This window comes from Anas acuta, chromosome 1 (genome assembly GCF_963932015.1).
Source record: "Anas acuta chromosome 1, bAnaAcu1.1, whole genome shotgun sequence".
Lineage (NCBI taxonomy): Eukaryota > Metazoa > Chordata > Aves > Anseriformes > Anatidae > Anas > Anas acuta.
The window spans coordinates 16,496,963-16,516,568 of NC_088979.1; the positions used below are offsets into that span (position 1 = coordinate 16,496,963).

The 19,606-nt window shown below is 36.4% G+C and overlaps 1 protein-coding gene across 2 annotated transcripts in view; it reads right to left on the minus strand.

Annotated features, from left to right (window-relative positions):
• The window catches only part of GUCY1A2 (guanylate cyclase 1 soluble subunit alpha 2), a 162,784-nt gene that overhangs the window by 12,994 nt on the left and 130,184 nt on the right, over positions 1 to 19,606 (minus strand). For both annotated transcript variants that reach the window (XR_011092382.1, XM_068670338.1), the window contains exon 7: positions 7,763 to 7,917. Coding sequence is in view for 1 of the 2 variants with exons in the window: in XM_068670338.1 (XP_068526439.1) it covers positions 7,763 to 7,917 (155 nt within the window). In the remaining variant the exon portion in view is untranslated. The remainder of the gene's footprint in view (positions 1 to 7,762; positions 7,918 to 19,606) is intronic.

The following is a 19,606-nucleotide window of genomic DNA, read 5'->3' on the forward strand; positions in this document are numbered from 1 at the left end:
TCTGTATACACTACAGAAGAAGTTATCTACTTATCCTCAGTGCTTAGCAGTGAGGACATTTTTCTCCAGGAATCTTTCTTCCTATATTATGCTACTGGTGATGTTAAAAAGAAAAGAGTACCAGCTGATGGCCACAGCCCAGGTTTTCAGCCCTTGCTAAATTTCTTATCTTCCTCTTCAAAAGTACAAGGAGCCCCAAAAGATGCTTCTGCCAAGAGCTGAATAATAGTGCAGATCCTCACTGGGGGCAAGGGTGAGCCACACAGTCAGTTTTTGCATTTCCCCTCTGACTCTGGGGAAGAACCAGTGTAAAACCTCCTCATCCGGAAGGCATCCTGAGTGGTGGCACCCGGGTCTGGTTGTTAGTCTTACCTTGCAGACCATTCTCCGAGCATTTTGTTGTGACCAAGTCAGACTTCCTGCTCCGAAAGTCTGAGAGCACAGCCCATCCAGATCCTGAGAGCAGAATCTATCCTTCAGCTTCAGGAAATTATATGATGGCTTAAACTCTACATAAGGCATTTCAAATCCCCACAGTGTCCCACAGTCATAGAGCTTGATTTGAAGTAGCACAACCTCAGCAGTTCAGGAATATGCATATAACAACTAGTCTGAATCTATTCCAAAGCATTTGTCTCAGCTGTCTTTCCTGCATCACTTGTGTGTTTCCCTTGAGAGCACTATTGTAAATGACGTTCCTATAGTAGATTATTCACACAGTCAGAACTCTGGTTTCCACTCAAGTAGTTGGATAAACAATTTACAATCAATGATTATATTGTGAGGGTCAGGCTACTCAAGCATGCCTATAAATTGCCTGGAACCAGGTCTGCTATCAGCTTGTCTTTTTTGTTGATGTTTCAGAGGAGGAAGAATTTCTTAAACACTGACTTGTAGTTGATTAATATGACAGCATCCCCTCGTAACCTGAAATCTTCCAGAACAGTCTAAATTCTTGTTCTATCCCTTCCCTGATGGGAAAAGAAAGGGAAAAAAGAAAAGGATGTCAGTACTGGAAACATTTTTTCTAGTAGAAACAGGAAGCATTTGAAGGACGTCTGTGTGTTAATTAAAATTGGGATCACACTTAATGGGAATTTTGTAGAAACTGAAATGTTTTGGCTCTTCTTTTTTTTTCATAGATGTTATGATAGGAGAATTATATTTCAGACTATTTTGGCAGGAAATAGTTACATCTTCATCAGCAAGTGCCTATACTCAGAAAATGAGCTATCTGTGCATGGATTTATCTGTTGCAAGGCTCTCTACATTAGGGGCAAGCTTTGCACCATTATTCTTTTTCTCTCTGTGCACATCGGAAGACAGTTTCACCTCTTTTATGATTTTACAATCTATTTATTTACTTATTTATTTTTGTGAAAAAATAAACTGCTCCATTCCCTCCCAAGCAAGACACTTCCACAAGCTGAAGCCTCTGCCCAAAGGGAAGAATAAGATGGTAAGAGGAGCAGCCACTTAGCAGGCTGGAATAGCAATTCCTCTGGAAATATGAAAGAGCATGTCCTTTGGAAATACAAACAATTATGTACCTTGAGAACTTTATTTCCAAAGCAAAAGAAAGAGATTATGATCACATGTGCTAATTCAACTCTACTTGCTTTGAGAAGCAACAGTGCTGAGGAAGTAGTACTTGACTAAGCTTCATCATGCTCAAATACTTTTCACCCAGAGGATACACTGCCCATATGGTGCCTGAAAACCTATAAAATATTGAGTAGTGCTTGCTGGATAAGGCTGACAGATTGCCATGTAGCAGCAAACAGAAAATGAGACTGAGAAAAAAATGACTCTGTCTGGTTCAAGTTATTTTCACGTTGTACTTAACTATTTTTGAATTTATGGAAGTTCATGTATCGGTGTTTTTCCTTCATGTAGACCAATTTTAATAAGATTATGAGAGGACTCATCCTGTTTTTTTAATGCAATATGTTGTATATCACATGCAGCTCTGCGTGGTAAGTGCCTATCACTGACCTTTAATACCTTAATTGCTTACCCAGCTAAGCAGAATTAAAACTGTATCTGCTCTCTGTTCAGAACATTAAAGAATTAGGCTCAGTGAATAGGACTGTAGCATCACAAGTGAAAGGCCACAGACTTTGCCTTGACCTAATAGTGCTGGCCTCAGGATTTGCCTGTATTTGCCTAGTCTTGAACTTATTTTAGTTCTACCAGATTTCTATCAGTCATATTGCAAAAATAACTTGTTAGCTGTGTGGAATTATGTGGTGTAGCGTCTACTGTTACCTACCTGACAGTGATCTAACAAGTCCTTCTGTGTAGCATGAACTACCTATAATCCTCATATGAAAATGGAGTGCAATGGAGCACAGGCACAGGCAGAGAACAGAGGCCCAGGACCTTAATCACAAATAAGAGACTATTGGAGTGCAGCCTCATGGAGGCAGATGACACAGGTTGTAGGAACAAAAGGAAATATTAAAAAACAGGAATAAACTGATGTGTTTGGAATTGACTTTTAATGCTCTAATTAGACTAACTGATTTTTTTGTGTGTCCACATACAAGCTGTGTTCCCTTTTGGTCCACACAACTAAATTGTCTGTCCAATAATATGTCTCACGGAAGCACACGTGGTGAACTGAGTGATGTAAAAAGAAACAGCTTTTTAAAGAATTGTCAGAAATAAAATTTAAAATAATCTGAAAAGGCTCTTGGAGGACAAATCCATGTATGTACTTCTTAAATACCTAAAAGTACAAATGCTTCCATAAAATGACATAAATATTCAAATTATGTACAATTTTAAAGGCCAAGGGACAATTCAGGCAGGTGAACCAGCAGGGACTTCACCTAGCTCCATGCAAAAGCACCCCTGGTTTCTCTCTGTCTTAATCAAATAAGGAGGAGGGGTACAGGCTGCTCATCTTTGCCTAAACTGAGATGTATTAACCGTATGTATTGCTTAGCATGTGATAACAGAAAGTATCTGTACCCCATAACTGATGCCTAAAGTACCTTCTCCATAAGATAAATACGTACTAGAGAAGGCCAGAGGTTGAAAGAAGAGGCAAAAAAATATATATTTTAAATTTAATTACTTGACAATTAACAACAACTATATTTATATGCTTTTGATAACTGCTTAGAGATCCCACGGCATTATATTTTAATACCATTAGGGAAACAGGATGAATGTAGGTATATTATGTTAATATCAGATAGACATTATTCAAGGCTGAAACAAATAAAAATTATTTAATCTTTCTTCTGTGCTGAAGAAGAGACTCAAAAATCTGACTGTGTTTCCTTCCTGAGTATGGAAAACTAATTTTATTCAATTCAGGATAATATAGATGAATTAAATAAATCTACAGCTGGATTTTCAAGTTTGCTAAAGGAACAGGGAATGTGTAATTCTTCTTCTATTCCTTTCTGGCCACATGTCTAACAGGGACCAGTCTGGGATCCTCTCCTCCCTCTGCAGTTTCTGTGTGTTTCTCAGGAAGTTTTACCAGTGCTTTTCAGCACTTTCATCTTACAATACCCTGTGATTCAAAGCCACCAGGGCTCTGTAGTCCTTCTGTCAATAGACCCATCTGAGTCAGGAGAAAAAGGTATTTTGAACAGAAGTGAGCTTCTATCCCCAGTAGATTCAAAGGACACTTTTGTAAAAGGCACTGTTTTACACCGCACAGCTCTTCTCTGGCAGGTGTAAATGGGAGCAAGGCTGCCCCAGGTTCAGGGCTGCTGCTAAGCAACACCACATGTTATATTTATATTTTAGACTCTGCTTCTTACACAGGCATATTATGGGCTCATGGGGAAGTGTCTGAAACCAATAATAGGCATTCTGAAGTGTTATTATCACTTTGAACACTGATGACATTTTGTAATGCATAATTTGTACTGTAAAATGAAAGCTGTTAAGTATTAGACATGTTTCCAGTATCTACATACTTTGTAAGCACAAAACATGTTATCAGAATTTTCATCATGAAGCATGGTAGACACAAACACATTATGATAAATGCCAGGAGTTTCAATTAATCAAAATTCTATTATTTTCATACTGATTGCAGAATTATCTACTTAGTAAAACATTGCTTCTTGGATCATAAAAATGCTAACTGGGTACACAGCAGTATGGCATGATCAAATAGAAATGGCAGATAAGGTCAGCCATAAAGACATTTCAGTTTGCAATGAATCACTTCATTTGTACACAGCAAATTATATATTCATGCAAATTCTATGTAAGAAAAGTTGTATACAGGTGCATCAGATTATTACTTCTTTACTTGGATAGTACTGTTATATTATGTTTAAGCCCCCTGGATCACCTTCAGGAGCCATGAATAATACTGTTTTATTGAATATTTCACAATTGCAGTCTCTTCTGGCCACTGTCAGCCATGCCGTTTCCTGATTTCTCCCTTACAAGTTCTCATGCTTTCAATCATGCCAGAAGGTATGGTTTGGAACAGCCTTTCTAAGTAGCCCCATGCACATTCATTTTATTTTCTCAAACGCTTTCTGTAAAAAGCATGTCGAAGAAACTAGTTCAGTTGGTACTTTCAGCCATTCACCTTGAATGATAACCATCCACATAGTACAATAATGCAGATAACACATACCAAAAATTCTATGTTTTGTTGTGTTTTGTTTTGTTGTCTCTTTTAATAATATTATTGCATCATGAGTAACTTTTATACTACCTTTCCTTTTCTGAAAACATCAGTCTAAATCTGTAGCTTTGTAGAAAATAAGCAGTTTGGCCATGGTGAAAAAAGGACCCTTCATCGATGACCCAGTGTATTCAAGACATTCCCACATATACCAGAATGTCACCTGATGCATGGCTCCTCTCTGATTGCTCTATAAATTGTTTGCCTGTAAATGGCCATGGGAGTCCTTCACACTCAAGAAGTTTACCAATAACACAAGCCTGAACTGTGAAATCAGTATATGTTTTCTAGGGATGAACCAGAAAATTAAAACTGCAAACCATTCAAATGCAAACTTCATATGAAGAACTAAAGTATGGTCTTTTCTTTTTGCCTTTTACTTTTTCCACTATGACTGTTGCAAAAAAGAATATTTCTACTCAATGAAAATCACTATTATTCACCCAGCTTCAAAAACTGTCATAAGTATACCCAATATATGAAACTACTCTAGATTCACAGGTTGATGCTGCAGCAACAAGCAGGACATTTTTTTCTTTTTCAGTAGAATGTGTAGGTCAGTCAAAAAATATTAATTTCTTCATTTAGATCTAGAACTTCAATTGGCATTTAAGATGAATGTACAAATGGACACATTAGAGACTTATAAAATAATTCACGCTGGAGAGCACCTAAGGAGCTCTCTAGTCCAAACTCTTGCTCAAAAAAATGTACAACACTGAATTCAGACCAGGCTGCTCAGTCCTTCATCCAGTCAGGTCTTGAAAATCTACAAGCATGGGGACTGCACAACCTCTTGGGCAGCCTTTGCCACTGCCTGACTGTCCTTTAGGGGGAAAAGTGCTTCCTTACATGCAGGCCGAGTCTCTTCTGTGTCAGTTTATGCTGCTGTCCTTGTCCTCCCACCTAGCCTTACTTTGGAGAGCCTGGCTCATTCTACTTGACAACCTCCCCATGCACACTGGAGAATGATTTAGGTCAATAAAATTAATATATATATTTCCTACATATTTATAGAAAATATTTTTATTTAAATGAACATGCCTGATAGTAGCTTGAGTCTGCATTTCTCTTGCATGTTAACAGAAAACTATATGAACCTGCTTCTGTGCACATTGCAAAAGTCTGTTCAGTTTTTCTGCCTCTTGTTCAATTAATTCCACTTTGCACTATTCTGCAAATTTGATATCAAGTGAAAGGGCACTTCAGATGAATGTAATTTTATACACTAGTTTTAATTACTTTTTAACTTTCATTTCTGACTGCTTTGTATTTTAGCATATCAGAAGTTTTGATTCTTGGATGAAGAAATTCCATTTGAAACTTTAATTTACATAGTTATGGGAAAAAGTAAATACGGAGATTCACAGTTCTGTATTAAAAAAAAAAAAAAAAAAAAAAAAAAAAAGAAAGAAAATCAATATTGTATGAATGATTGCTTAGAGATTTATTGTGGAGGAACAGAGTCCAAAAACCTGAGCAAAACTGTACTTCAGAAAATTACTTGAGATACAGAATGTAGAAAAAAAAAAGAGTAAGATCTAGATCTCCTGCCAAAAAAAAGCGAATACATCAGTCACAATCCAAACAGAAGAAACTCTTTATTATCAAGCTGTCAAATTTGAACAATAAGGAACACCTTTTTTTATTTTAGATGTTCCTCATGACCTGATTTAATCAAGCCCTCTCTCTATTTGCATAATTTCTTCAAAGAGGTGGTGATAATGCTTTGCCATTTTCAATCTTTTTTCTTATATTAAGAAAAAACTTCTATTAAGTGTCTCTTTACAGTGTTAAATAAGAAATTTTGTTTCCAAGAAAGCACAAAAAGTCTTTGAAAGCCTGGCTGCACTCAAAAAGTTAACTCTTTCCTGAACTAATGGAACCATGCTTCTCTTCATCAACCGCATAAAATGATGACACAGTGGGAGACAGAATCATAGAATCATAGAAACAGAGAACATCCCAAGCTGGACCCACAAGGATCACTGAGCCCAGTTCCTGGCTCTACACAGGACAAACCAAAAAGTCAGATCATTTGTCTGAGAGCACTGTCCAAACACTTCTTGAACTCCTGCAGGCTCGATGCCATGACCACTGCCCTGGGGAACCTGTCCCAGCTCCCAACCACTCTCTCAGTGAAGAACCTTTCCCTAACCCCCAGCCTGACCCTCCCCTGTCCCAGCTCCATGCCATTCCCTCGGGTCCTGTCACTGTCCCCAGAGAGCAGAGCTCAGCGCCTGCCCCTCTGCTCCCCTTGTGAGAGAGCTGCAGGCCGCCATGAGGCCTCCCCTCATCCTGCTCTGCTCTGGGCTGAGCAAACCAAGGGACCTCAGCCACTCCTCATACGTCTTCCCCTCTAGACCCTTCACCATCCTTGTAGACCTCCTTTGGACACTCTAATACTTCTATGTCCTTCTTTTATTGTGGCACCCAAAACTGCACATAATACTTGAGGTGAGGCCAGAGCAGCACAGAGCAGAGCAGGACAATCCCGTCCCTTGACCTGCTAGCCTTGACCTGATGCACCCAGGGTATGGTTGGCCCTTTTGGCTGCCAGAGAACACTGCTGACTCGTTCAACTTGATGTTAACCAGAACTTCCAGACCCCTTTCTGTGGGGCTGCTCTGTAGCTTCTTGACCCCAGTCTTTACATGCAGACAGCGTTGCTCCTTCCCAAGTGCAGAATCCTGCACTTCCTCTTGTTAAACATCATGGGGTTAGTGGTTGCCCAGCCCTCTAATTTGTCAAGATCTCTCTGCAAGACCTCTGTACCCTTAAAGGATTCAACAGCTCCTCCTAATTTAATGTCATCTGCCCACTTCCAACACACATTTTTAATAGGCAGCCATGGCAGCCTGTCCTGTTGTGTTCCCTTGCCTCCACTGCCTGACTTCCTTGAGCATTCTGATGCAAGCCTGCAAACAAAGCCTGAGAACCAACCCCATGCAGTCCCTCTTTCCAGTTATCCTGGCACCCTGCTGACTTTCTGCTGTAGCTCATGTGCTGAGTGAAGGCAGTGCCTGCTATAAGATCATGCTGAAAACAAACTGAAATAATAATAAACAGTATGAAAAGGCTAGCAACACTTACTGGTACGTGGTTGGACTGACATTGATGCGGCGTGGGTGACTTCCTGACTCGAACTTGCTTGCAAGGGTGACATTGTTTCCAAAGAGACAATAACGTGGCATTCTTACACCAACAACGCCGGCCAGCACTGATCCTGAGTGAATGCCTATCCTCATCTGGAAAAACATGAGATCCATGTCAGTTGTCTCTCTTGTGCTGCCTGTGTTAATGTCATTAGCACTTACGTACAAGCCAGCCACAGCTCCCCTTTCAAAGAAATAATAAACCTAAGAAGGAAGGGCGGGAAAAACAAAAAACAAAAAACAAGCTCTGCCATTCCTTTAGCTTAAATCTGATGCAATTATAATAAGGAAGAAGAAAAACATGGTATCTTTTCACTAAAACCATTTTTGTCTGCTGCTTCTGTGCATGTTTGCTGAAGACTGCCACAGTCAAAAACAGGAATTGCAAACAGAACAGCACAGGATGACCAGGTGGTACTGCAATATCAGTTACCTAATTACACACAGACAATACAGAGTATTAATTTTGCCACTACTGTTAACACAGGCTTTAAACCAAGACCCACATTTTCTTAAACTGTCATGAAGAGCAGTAAAGTAGAGTGAATAATATATGGTACTTTTTTCTTCTTATTATTTATTTTTCTCCTCAAAGTCTATGGCTGCTTTTCTTTGCCAGTCAGAGATATTGCAATGATGAAGATGCTGAAGATTAAGGCATCAGTGTTTCTAAAAATAATTTTACACCCCCCCACACACACACACACATCCACACACACATAAGAAGGAATAAATCCCCAGAAAATGTTTAAAAAAAAAAAAAAAAAAGTCTATTTCCCTGAAACTGTCTGAGGTGTGGAGATTACATTGATCTGGAAAGCTTGGGGTCACCCTCCCAGTTTCCTTCAGAGTGAACAAACAAACAGAGGATTTATTCATAAATTTTAGCAACCTATTATGTTTGCCAATAAAATCATTTTTTTATAAATAGGAAACTCTTTTTTTCTTGTTAACTTTATTACGTTTAAAAAAAATATATATAAGATATTTATATTTATAGCCTGTGAGGATACTTTTACTCACAGCAACTATACTGAGATAACATGCAGAAAAATAAATACCTACTCAAGCAGACATATTAATACAACCCTCAGGTCCTTTGACTTACTCAATTAACAGTCTATCTATCTCTGTTTTTCTTAATAATAGTAAATGTTTGCTCAAATACAAATTTAAAAATAAAATTACTATCTAATTTGATACATACCAGAATATACTGTTAAAAAAATCACTGTTAGCATTATAACCTTGATGTTCTTAAAGTTCTATGAACATGTAGGTCCCACATTATTTAACAGACTATAGCTCTTCCTGTGTGTCCAAGACTTTTACCATGCAGCTAAATAACCTTTTCATTGCATTCCTGTCTTACAAATAACTGACACTGGGTATGGCTTTTTATCTACCATACACTAAAGCCTAACCTAATAACATGTTGTTCTGCATTGTATGATATAACTTTCAGCATTCCCACAGTCACCTCACAATAATGCTGTTAATTAAAGACTAGGATTAAAAAAAAAAAAAAAGAAAGAAATAGCACTTGAGCATTCAAACCTTTACTATAGTTTGGAAGGCAGCTACTGAAATCCTTCAACTACTCTATGTTATTGGGCTGGGAAGTGCCAACAGACTTGCTTTGGCTGTGAACAATATCTGTGCAAACCCATCTACATTATTTTTGTCACAGTTTTGTTTGTTTGTTTGTTTGTGTTAGGTTTTGTTTTTTTTTCTTCTTTTTTTTTTTTTTTGTGGTTGGAAAGTTGAGATGAGAGTATACTTTAGACCAGAAGGAAACCTTGTTAGAAGAAAATGTACTAATAAAATAAAATTAACTTTTGCAATATATGCAATGAAAGATAAAGTTGTTGGTGTTTTCCACTTTCACTCTTCAAGTGCTTCCTTTTATATGTCTACATATATTTTTATCATTCAGTGATTAAGTAACAAGAGACTTTAACTGAGATTTCAAAATTCTCAGTTGCAAAAGTGTCCTGAAGAACTAAAACCCCATTCACACTGTAAGTACTGTAAGTGATTTGAAAATCTTTACTTCCTTTCTTATGATTGTTTCACGGAAAAAGACACTGGGGAAATGACTTTTCTGCACATGCCAAGGAAACGAGTTGCAGACCTTAGTGTAAGGCTTGGTGAATTTAATGTGATATACAACTCTTAATATCAAATATTTTCCTTTGCAATGTTAGGTCGTTAGGTGAATGAATTTAAAGCTATGCATGCCAGCTGCCACTGGAAAAAAAAAAAAAAAAAAAAAAATGGAGAAGAAAGGGACAGGAGAAGACAGGAAAGGGCTTTGTATTTAATAAAGTGTGTACCTAAAGAGATTATGCATAAATAAACAATAATGATGATGATGATGATAATGATGATAATAATAATAACAACAACAACTTAGCTTGTCTGTTTGGCTGAATAAATAACATTTTGTATTCAAATTCTTATAAGCCTGTACAGGAATTTGTCTGCCTAATTTTTGGTGACCATTTAAAATGTTGTTAGCTGTAAGGAATGGGGTACTTAGTCTCAGTGAAGAAAAATACCATCCTGTAGTATCTTTGTTGTTGTTGTTGTTTTAAAAAAATGTTCCTACCATAAAAATATAGATGTTTTCACAAACACAGGTTAAACTGCACAGAGCTATCAAATAGTGTCAAATCTGAAATTTTCATCAGGTGCAAGGAAGTTAATGTATATTTTCTTATTACACCATACCAATAAATGTCTGATACTAGACAAAAGGATGTCTTGAAATAAAGCTCATTTTATGCTTCATTATTTGGATTTCTACAAGAAAAAGCCTGCAACACTGATGCTATTTCCATGAGGCATCCCTTAGTGTATCGACTAGCACTTCTATTGGTCATATTTTATTTTTAGTGAACAAAGTTTTTTGTAGCAATGCCTTTTCAGGATTTTATTTCGTCTGCAAATAAGCTATTCTGGCTTTTTCCTCACTGAGCTGACAACTGTTGTGTTAACAATTTAAGGATTTTTTCTATAAAGGAAGAAAATGTGTGATCAAATTATTAGCAACAAGGCACATAGGCCTCTCATATTAACTTTGCAGCAAAATAACATCTGCAAAATAACTTGATTTAGAACAATAATCATGGTTATATATGTACAGTTATAGTTCCCAGGCTACATCATATATCCAGCCCTTATCAGTACTTTTCCATAACAGTTATCATTAAGGTTATTAACAACATATGAAATGGAAATTAGGTGGCAACATTAGGATGCATTATTTGTTCATCATAGCTATATTTATTCATTTATGTACATTACATTTGTGTGATATACATTATATATTTATTACCTATATTATACTTCAATGAATTATTTTAATAAAATATATGCTCTTCATCTGTGCTGACTGCTCCTTTATATGTCCTTGATTATTTAGCTAATGATAAGCTGGCAGCATATAACTGAGGCTGAAAGTTTAAAGGCATTCCACATAGAAATTGAAAGAAAGCTCTTTGGGAACTATCACAAAGAGATGACAGCCATGAAGGAAAAACAAACAAACAAACAAACAAACAGACCCCAAACCCCATAGTTAAGGAGCCGTGAAGAGATGGACAAAGGCAAAAGCCATTTCTACAGAATACTTGAAAGCACAATGAAAAATGAAGCATGAACAAGTGTGAAAAAGAGCAAGAGAATCATGAGAGGCCTTTTAGATAAAAAGAATCAACTTGAACTGGCTGCAATGTAAAGATTTAGAGTGGGGAATGACAAGGAGAAGAAAGATTAATTAATTTCATCTTTGCAGCAGCTGTGGTAATAGTGAAGTGGGAATAAGCTGATGATGAATGTCAGAGGTGTAAAAGAAAAGCAGCCCATGCTGATTGATGCAGGACAAGAGTAAAATCATTGCTATGTGAAAAGGAAAACAAGCTTCCAGAATTTTTAAAGAAAATGTAGCAACATGTGGATATTGCCTACAAGATACAGCAGAGGGACCAGAAAAGGATAATATCTGAGTGACAAGAAGTATAGTGGTTTTGTATGATAGTATATAAAGGTTCATATGGAAAGACAAGGAACACTAGCGCTACGGTCATTCTCTGGCAGTTTGATGGGTGAACATGCCAGATGTGGTATCAATGAGACCTGATAGACCAGACTGGATTGAGAGAAAAACCAAGAACAAACAGGAACAGGGATGACCAATGTCTTTTGGTTGTTGTTGCTGTTGCTTATTTTCTGAACTGAGAAAGTACACACTTCTGTTACTGTGTTTTTCTGACATACTAAATCTAAGAAGTTGTGTTACACCTTTACAATTCATTGTCAAAACATGATTTTTCTTTCTTGAAGATAAAAGTGCTGATTTTTATTTTATTTTTTAACTGCTTTTATTTTATTTTTTAACTTTTTGGAAGTTTCCATCACTTCCAAAAGTCCCAGTGCCTTCTCAGGTACCATAGCAAAACCTGTTCTATTGCATCATAATACAGCATCTTGCAGCTGAGATCAAAATAAACGCAACCTTGAAGACTCACAACCCGTATGTGGTCATTTTATGGTAAAGAGGCACAAGTACTTACAAAGAGTAAAGAAATGCAGTGGCATTCCTGAACTGAATTTTACCATTGCTAATTAATGCCTAAATAGCTTTCTCTGGTAATCAGTTTGTTCACAATAAGCAAATCCAATCATTTGATTTATGTTCAAAGCTCTTGAGTTTTTTTCTCTTCAAATTGTTGAAAAATACATTCTCCTTTCCATCTCCTCATTTCCCCACATAAATAACGAGGGAAAAAAAATGTTGATATTTAAAAGCAAGTTCAAGAAATACTTTTCTCCTCCACAACATTTTATAAAACCTCCTCAAATCTAAGATGTTGACTAACATATGTCTGCACACTGACAAGTAAGAGAACACGTTAAAATCTTTTCCCTTCAGTCAAAACTGAGACATTTCATTACAAGACTTAAAAAATCTTCCTTTATTATTTAGAGGACAAAACAATGTCTCAAACTGTAAGGATTTCTGAAAGGAAAATTAACTATTTTTTAAATTATTTGTTAAGCTTCTTAAGTATGTGATGCTGTGCAAAAGTATCTGCAGATCCTGGTTAAAGGCTTACTAATCTATTTCAAAAAGACCTACACTTAATTCAGAAGAGAAAGGAGACATCAGAGAACACCAGATAACTTCCCTGGTAAGTGACAGCATGAAGAATTGCTTGAGGACACGAAAGGGAAGAACAAATATTGAGCTGAAAATAAAGGCTCTTTTTGGACTGTATTGAAAGGCAAAGCAGGAAAAAGACAAGTCTGTGGGTATCTTCCTTTTTGCCTACCGGTAAAGAATAGTTGATGTTGTAACATGCAAGCAGACTTTCTCATTCAAACTTTTTCGTTCATGGTACATGTAATCTGTCTCCTGATAAGCACAGGGCAAAAATATATGATGATTTAAAAATAAAATAATAAATAATAATTTATTTTTTTAAAAAAAGACTCTCTCTGTAACCAGTAATCTTTATTTTCTGAGCCAAAAGATTTTTTTTTTTTTTCTTTTCAAAAGAAGGGTGTTTGTTTTTCACAGTTCATCCTCATATACAAACCATGATAATATTTCCTGGGAGTGGTAGGTTTTACAATAAATAGTACATGTACACATACTTCCCACCACACACACAGAGAAAAGGACCTTAATGCACAGTTCTCACACTCTGAAAATATACTCCTGGGCTAGAAAGAAAAGTCTCAGGTTCCCTGTCAAGTTAACTGCATCCAGGAGGACTCAAAGAACCGCTTGTCTTACACAGATCCTGACAAAGAGCGGGCAGGGTGAGAAGTAGGTGACATGGTTTCAGAAGCAGCTATGGGTAGGAGCAATCCCCCAGTCGGCCAGCCCAGAGGACTTCAGGCCCTAACAATATGATCAATCGGCATCTGCTCAAGACTTTGTGCTGAGCTGGAAGCAGAGCTCAGGGTCTGCTTGAAAATATTTCCATAAGAGGCATGACCTGCATGAAAATATTTCCAGGCATAGGGATGTCCCAGGCCAGCAAACTTTTAAAGACAATTGTAAGTGTTCTGCTGGATCACAATTTTCAACATCAATTTCAACATATTTATGCTACCATTTCTCAGACAAATAAAGCACTCCACACTTTCTGCCCTAACATACTGAGTGATACTCAGTGTTTAAGCAGGAACTTTCTACCTTTTGTCCTTGTAGTCCCCTTCAGAAAGGAGAAGATCACCTCTCACAGTGTCTTAGGCATTAGTCCGTGACCCACTGCCAGATCCTTTCAAATAGAAAATGGCAAATTCTGTAAGTCCTTATCTTCTCTAATATTTGTAGCAGCTTCTAACAACACTTCTAACTCTGAACCTCAACAAATGCCTTACACAGGGATATTTATTTGTAAAATGTCTTAATGCAAAATAGATTCTACAAAGCTCAGAGCTCTAAAATCAGGGCCATGCACTGGTGAGTCGATGTGTCTTTCTGCTCCTTCAAAGAACTGCAAGTTGACAAGGGCTGACAGCTATGCCGTGACATATGCTTTAGTGTGGGGGTTATCCGTATTCTTAGATAGAATTATAAATATCACAGTGTCTTTCTGGAAAGGGACATATGACAGCACAGCTCACTACAGTATTGTTGCCAAGGAACAGACCTGCTCAGAGGAAAATTTAGATCCTTTTTAATTTCACAAGGTGTTCTATTGAACGAAACTACAGGATATATTTCCCCTGTGTTTGAATAGCACTGGGAGAAGTGAACACAGCTTTTTTCTAACGAGAATTTCCTAGATTTCTTATTCATAGACTTGTAATTATTCAGCCTGTCTGAAGTAAAAGACACAGAATATTATTCATGGGAAATGAAAATACAATAATTAATAAATATTGAATTCCTTGGGATCAATATACCTATTTTAAATAGTTATGGGTAAACCAAGTGTGGTTTATGTGAAGGACACAATTTCTTTATAACGAGCATGCTACACACTACATATGTACATCCCTGGGCTATGATCTTTACTTACAGCCATCTCTACTGAATGTGGAACAAGGAGCTGTGAAACATGACTTTGTAAGGATGCCTCAGATCTGAAGGATGAAATTCCTTTTCTCATTCCCTTATCTTCTTCTGCTACAATCTACATGAGCCTTGCTTTGAGTAGTGGTTGGATTAGGTGACCTCTAGAGGTTCCCAACAACTTTTTTTTTTTTTGTAATTATATATTTCACGCCCTATAATGAAAATTTATATCATTATGAGTGCTCAGCAGCAGCATGGTGTATAATTACATGAAGCAAAATTCAAAACCAAAGGCTTAGACTAGTTCAGGGGGCTCATTAATTCTAGCACCAAAATTATATTGGGCAAAGTGTTCTGGAGCCAAATCCTGTCCTGAGGGAATACCTGAATTCACTATGGGATTTCTCAAGTTCTCCATTAGAAGAGAAGTTGGGTCATTTTTAAGACATCTAACCTGAAATGGGTCATGGTGGCACAGGGAAGATAAAGCCTGTAGATGAGAATTTCTAGCATTCTGAACAGAGGAGTAAGACCTATATCCATCCCCTAAGATAACAAAGAAGAGACATTAGTGTTAATGTGCTTCATAAGCTACTTCTCCTTCACCAGTAAAATGTTGTTTTTCATTGTTGACACAGGATTTAATCAAAACCATTTTTTATTGTTTTGTTTTTAATAGTATTTCTCACAGCATGAATTTAATTGCTATGTGAATCTGTGCATTCAGGCACTTAAAAAGAGCTAATCATTCAAGCAAACCCACATAGCAGTGGAGGATTTTTTCCTGGCCTCCTCTCCACTGACATCCAAAAAAGGAAAAAAAATCATCAGAAAATTCTGTTTGATCCCTAGTGTAGGAGGACATCTTTGTCCCACAGTGCCATCATATGACATACACTGAATGGATTGGGTGATATTTTAATGAAGATAAATGACACATGCTCAAAATATTTAAGGGAACAAAGAAAAAAATCTATACTAAAAGAAAATTTGGGCATAAGGGCTTGAACTTTAAGAAACAGTCTTCCATGGTTTTGCTAATTTTGTCGCTTAAGGTAGATTTCATCCAATTTCAACAACCTTGAATTTATGATGCTCATTTAAATTAGATTTCTAGACTCCTTCTAAACCAACAAGGTAAATATCTCTAGGATTCAGATCTTTACATTCCAAAACTGGCACCTAGGAAGGTCTGGATCAATCACACCTGGAGGTGCAATAGAGAGGGGCACTCAATAGGGAGTTTAGCCTTAACACCTGACACATAGCTAAAGATAAGTGAGGTGGATCCAGCTCTCAGACTGATGAAGTTGACACATTTTCATCTTGCTTGCTTAAAATGAGCTACACCTCTTCGCATAAATGATCAAAGAAACAGATTTTGATGGATAGGACAATGTCAGAAGATCACTTCATATATAGAACAGCAGAATTTTCTTCAGATGTTTAATCATTATGGTCTTTGAATCTAGCCTACAATCTTTCTTTTTTGTTATTTTTTCAATGGAAAAGACCTACTCTGTGTTTTGATTGTAGCATGTGCTTTTCTGCATGGATGACATTCATGTCGATCTGCTTTGAACCTATCAGCAAGGAGCTTGGAACGTATCAGCAAGGATCTGCTGCATAATAGTTTTTAAATCTACAGAAACCATTGACATGTAAGAACCTTGTAGTTTTATTATGACAGGAAACCTTATCAGCCTATTGTACTATAATGATGAGTCTGCATTAAGTTTCATCCCAAAGATAAATTAAAAGAAAGATAAATTAGCTTTTGAAGTACAGGAAGTTTCCATATGACAACTGGGGCCTACAATTACTTTATACCGGGCAAGTTCCGATGTTAGAACATCTCACAATATTAGATTACCCTTATACACATCACCTATCTCTAAATCAATAATGATTGTGTTCCATTGTTTATCGTTTCTTTTCTAAGAACTTCAATGTCTATAAACTTAACACAAGACAATATAAGAGCTAGTAGAATTAGTATTAGAATTCTAGTTAGTAGAATTTACTCTCCTCTTAAGTCTGGAGCAACTCTCCACAGCTGGCAGCTAACAATTAGCCTAGAAGGCAATTGCTATTGCATACAAAGAGAAAAGAGACTCTGTGATTCTGTGTTTGTATTCTACAAGCAAGAGTCCAAACCTTCACCTTGGATGTAATTGGGAAGGAGTTTATTAGCAGTCCTTATTGACCTTTGTGCTTCACCTCCACAAAGCTTCAGCTTTATGTATGGGGAGTTCCCAGACATATTCCTCCTCAGTGAAATCAAAACACATATTCTTATACGATGATTTTTTTTGGAAGTCTTTCACACAGGCAAAGCCACTGAGTTGAGACAAAGTACTTCAGCAGAGCAAAGGGAAGGAGTATGAAGCCAAATGGTGCTCTTTTATACTGAACAGAGGACTTTTGATTCATGTATAGCCAGTACTTCAGCAAGTCAATCAAACTTTCTTGACACTACAAAGCAAATATAATAACAATCAAAATTCACATAGTATCATGTACAACTCTGTTACCTTCATTGAAAATCTGGGTTAGAAAAGAAATTTGTAATTAAAATGGTAATTAAAATCAATGAAAAATCACTGTGCAACTAATATAAAATGTAACAGGTTCTACTCCTATATTTAAGTTGCAAATCTACAAGCAATGTGTGATGATGATTGTATCTCAGATGTGACATGAATGGCAATAAACTAGCAGTTTACTGTTTATTTCAACTGCTTCAGATAAAATACTCAACTGCACTGCAAATTTAGATGAATATTTAGTATAATTTTGAATGTTTCAGTCTTTTCATGGCTAGAAAAGATTTCAATCTTATTTTCAACCTATTTTTTCAAAGCAATTAGCAAAGACCTGATGATGTAAAGAATATGACAAAATCTAAACATATGGAAAAAAATTGCTCTGAGATAAAGATGAATCACTTATGGTAAGGAAAGACTTCAATGTGCAGTCTAACCACTTTTCTTCCTTTCATTCAGTGCCCTTCCCCTTTCTGTCTCACACCCATCCCTCCTTGGAGAAATTAAACATTTTCTCCCCTGGAGAGATTTTCTCCCTTGGAGAAAAGAACAAAGCATGGGAACATATAATTCTGTTTTTAGCATGTGTGTTCTATGAAAGAAAGAAAGAAAGAAAAAAAGCAATTTTAATACATATATAATAACTATAAATTTGTTTATATGTTATGAATTTTGTAAGTAAAAAAACTCAAGTGTTAATATGCTTAGTCAAGATGACCTCTGACCATCTGCACAAGCTTTTATCAACAAATTAATTTTTCTATAATCCACAAACATTCACACACACTCAAATAAAACCATATTTGTATGTGTGCAAAAGACCAAAACAGAAAGACAAAGAGAGTTTAAGCCTCAATTATTCTTGCATGTTCTTTTGAAAAATGCTAGACAAATTAAACACTGATTTAGTTTTGAATGCAGAAGCAGATGATAGTGTGACATATCTATAACCTCATTGTTGTCTCTGCTGCCCAGCCAACCTTTAATGCTGCTAATTGGGTGAATTTGGCAGCAGAAGGACACAGATGCCTAGTCCTGGATTTTGCTTTACCAGCATTATCATAACTTGATTCTTTCCTGCTGTTGCACATGTCTGATAGTGCTTTATTTGGAACTTTTCCAGTCAAGTTTTTCCACCAAAATCATCTCTCTTAGGTCAACCTTTGTTAACTCCTTTTATCTTTTTGTCTTATTTTTCACTCCTTTCCTCCCAGATGCAAGTAAGATATGTTCTCTCAGAAAGAGTCCATTTATTCTCTGGTGCACTGAATTTGTCATACCACACATACACATCATGTACATAATCAGTATAACTGAAAAATAGGAGTAAAATATACAAGTTCTTTTCCCACAAGGAAAAAGAGCAACCAACTCAACAATCCATCTCCCTTAAATTGCTAAAAAGCAACAACAAAACATATTTGTCTTTAAAAATTAATTTAGTTTTTATCAGATGATATATAATCAAATCAATCTGAGAAAAGAAGCAGAAACAAAGTGACCATTTGATCACCTGAAATAAAGTGTTACCCCCACATAGTACTTTTAAAATTAATAAACAAAAGAAATGATACTGGAAAGCTAAATATAGTTATGATTTTCTAGAGAGAAAAAAACAAGAAAATTAGACTTGATGTTATTGCTTCTTTTAGCCTTAAGAAATTAAGGGAAAACAGTCGGAGAGAAAAAAATCATTAGACTTTTCAGAGACTGTAGCTGTGGTTTTATGAAGATTAAATCATGCCAATTTAATCATTTTTATTTGTATTTAACTTGAGTTGAAATTAAGTGGATAAATGAAGTAAAGTACATGAAATATGTCTGAAGTTTATCTTGCTTGTACTTTTACCTAGTAAGTAAAAATAAATCATGCAGATTTTTATTTAATGTGTTCATTAATGGCCTGCAATAAATAACACATTTTAAGTTTACTGATCACGCAAACTAAATACATCTAGGAATATACTCCAAACTAAAAATGCACAATTCAAGAGAGAAAATTGAAAAAACCTCTGAAAGGTCTCTTGACCTTTCAAAATGAATTTTAGTTAACATGCAATCTAGTAACGTAAAAAAAAGTAAATGCAGCTATAAGCATCATATTACACACTGAATAGTTCCTTCCTTCAGAATTCCAGTTCAGCTACACCAAGTGAAAAGCTAGGTACTGTCAACAGGAGTGGTTTCAGAAAAGATCAAC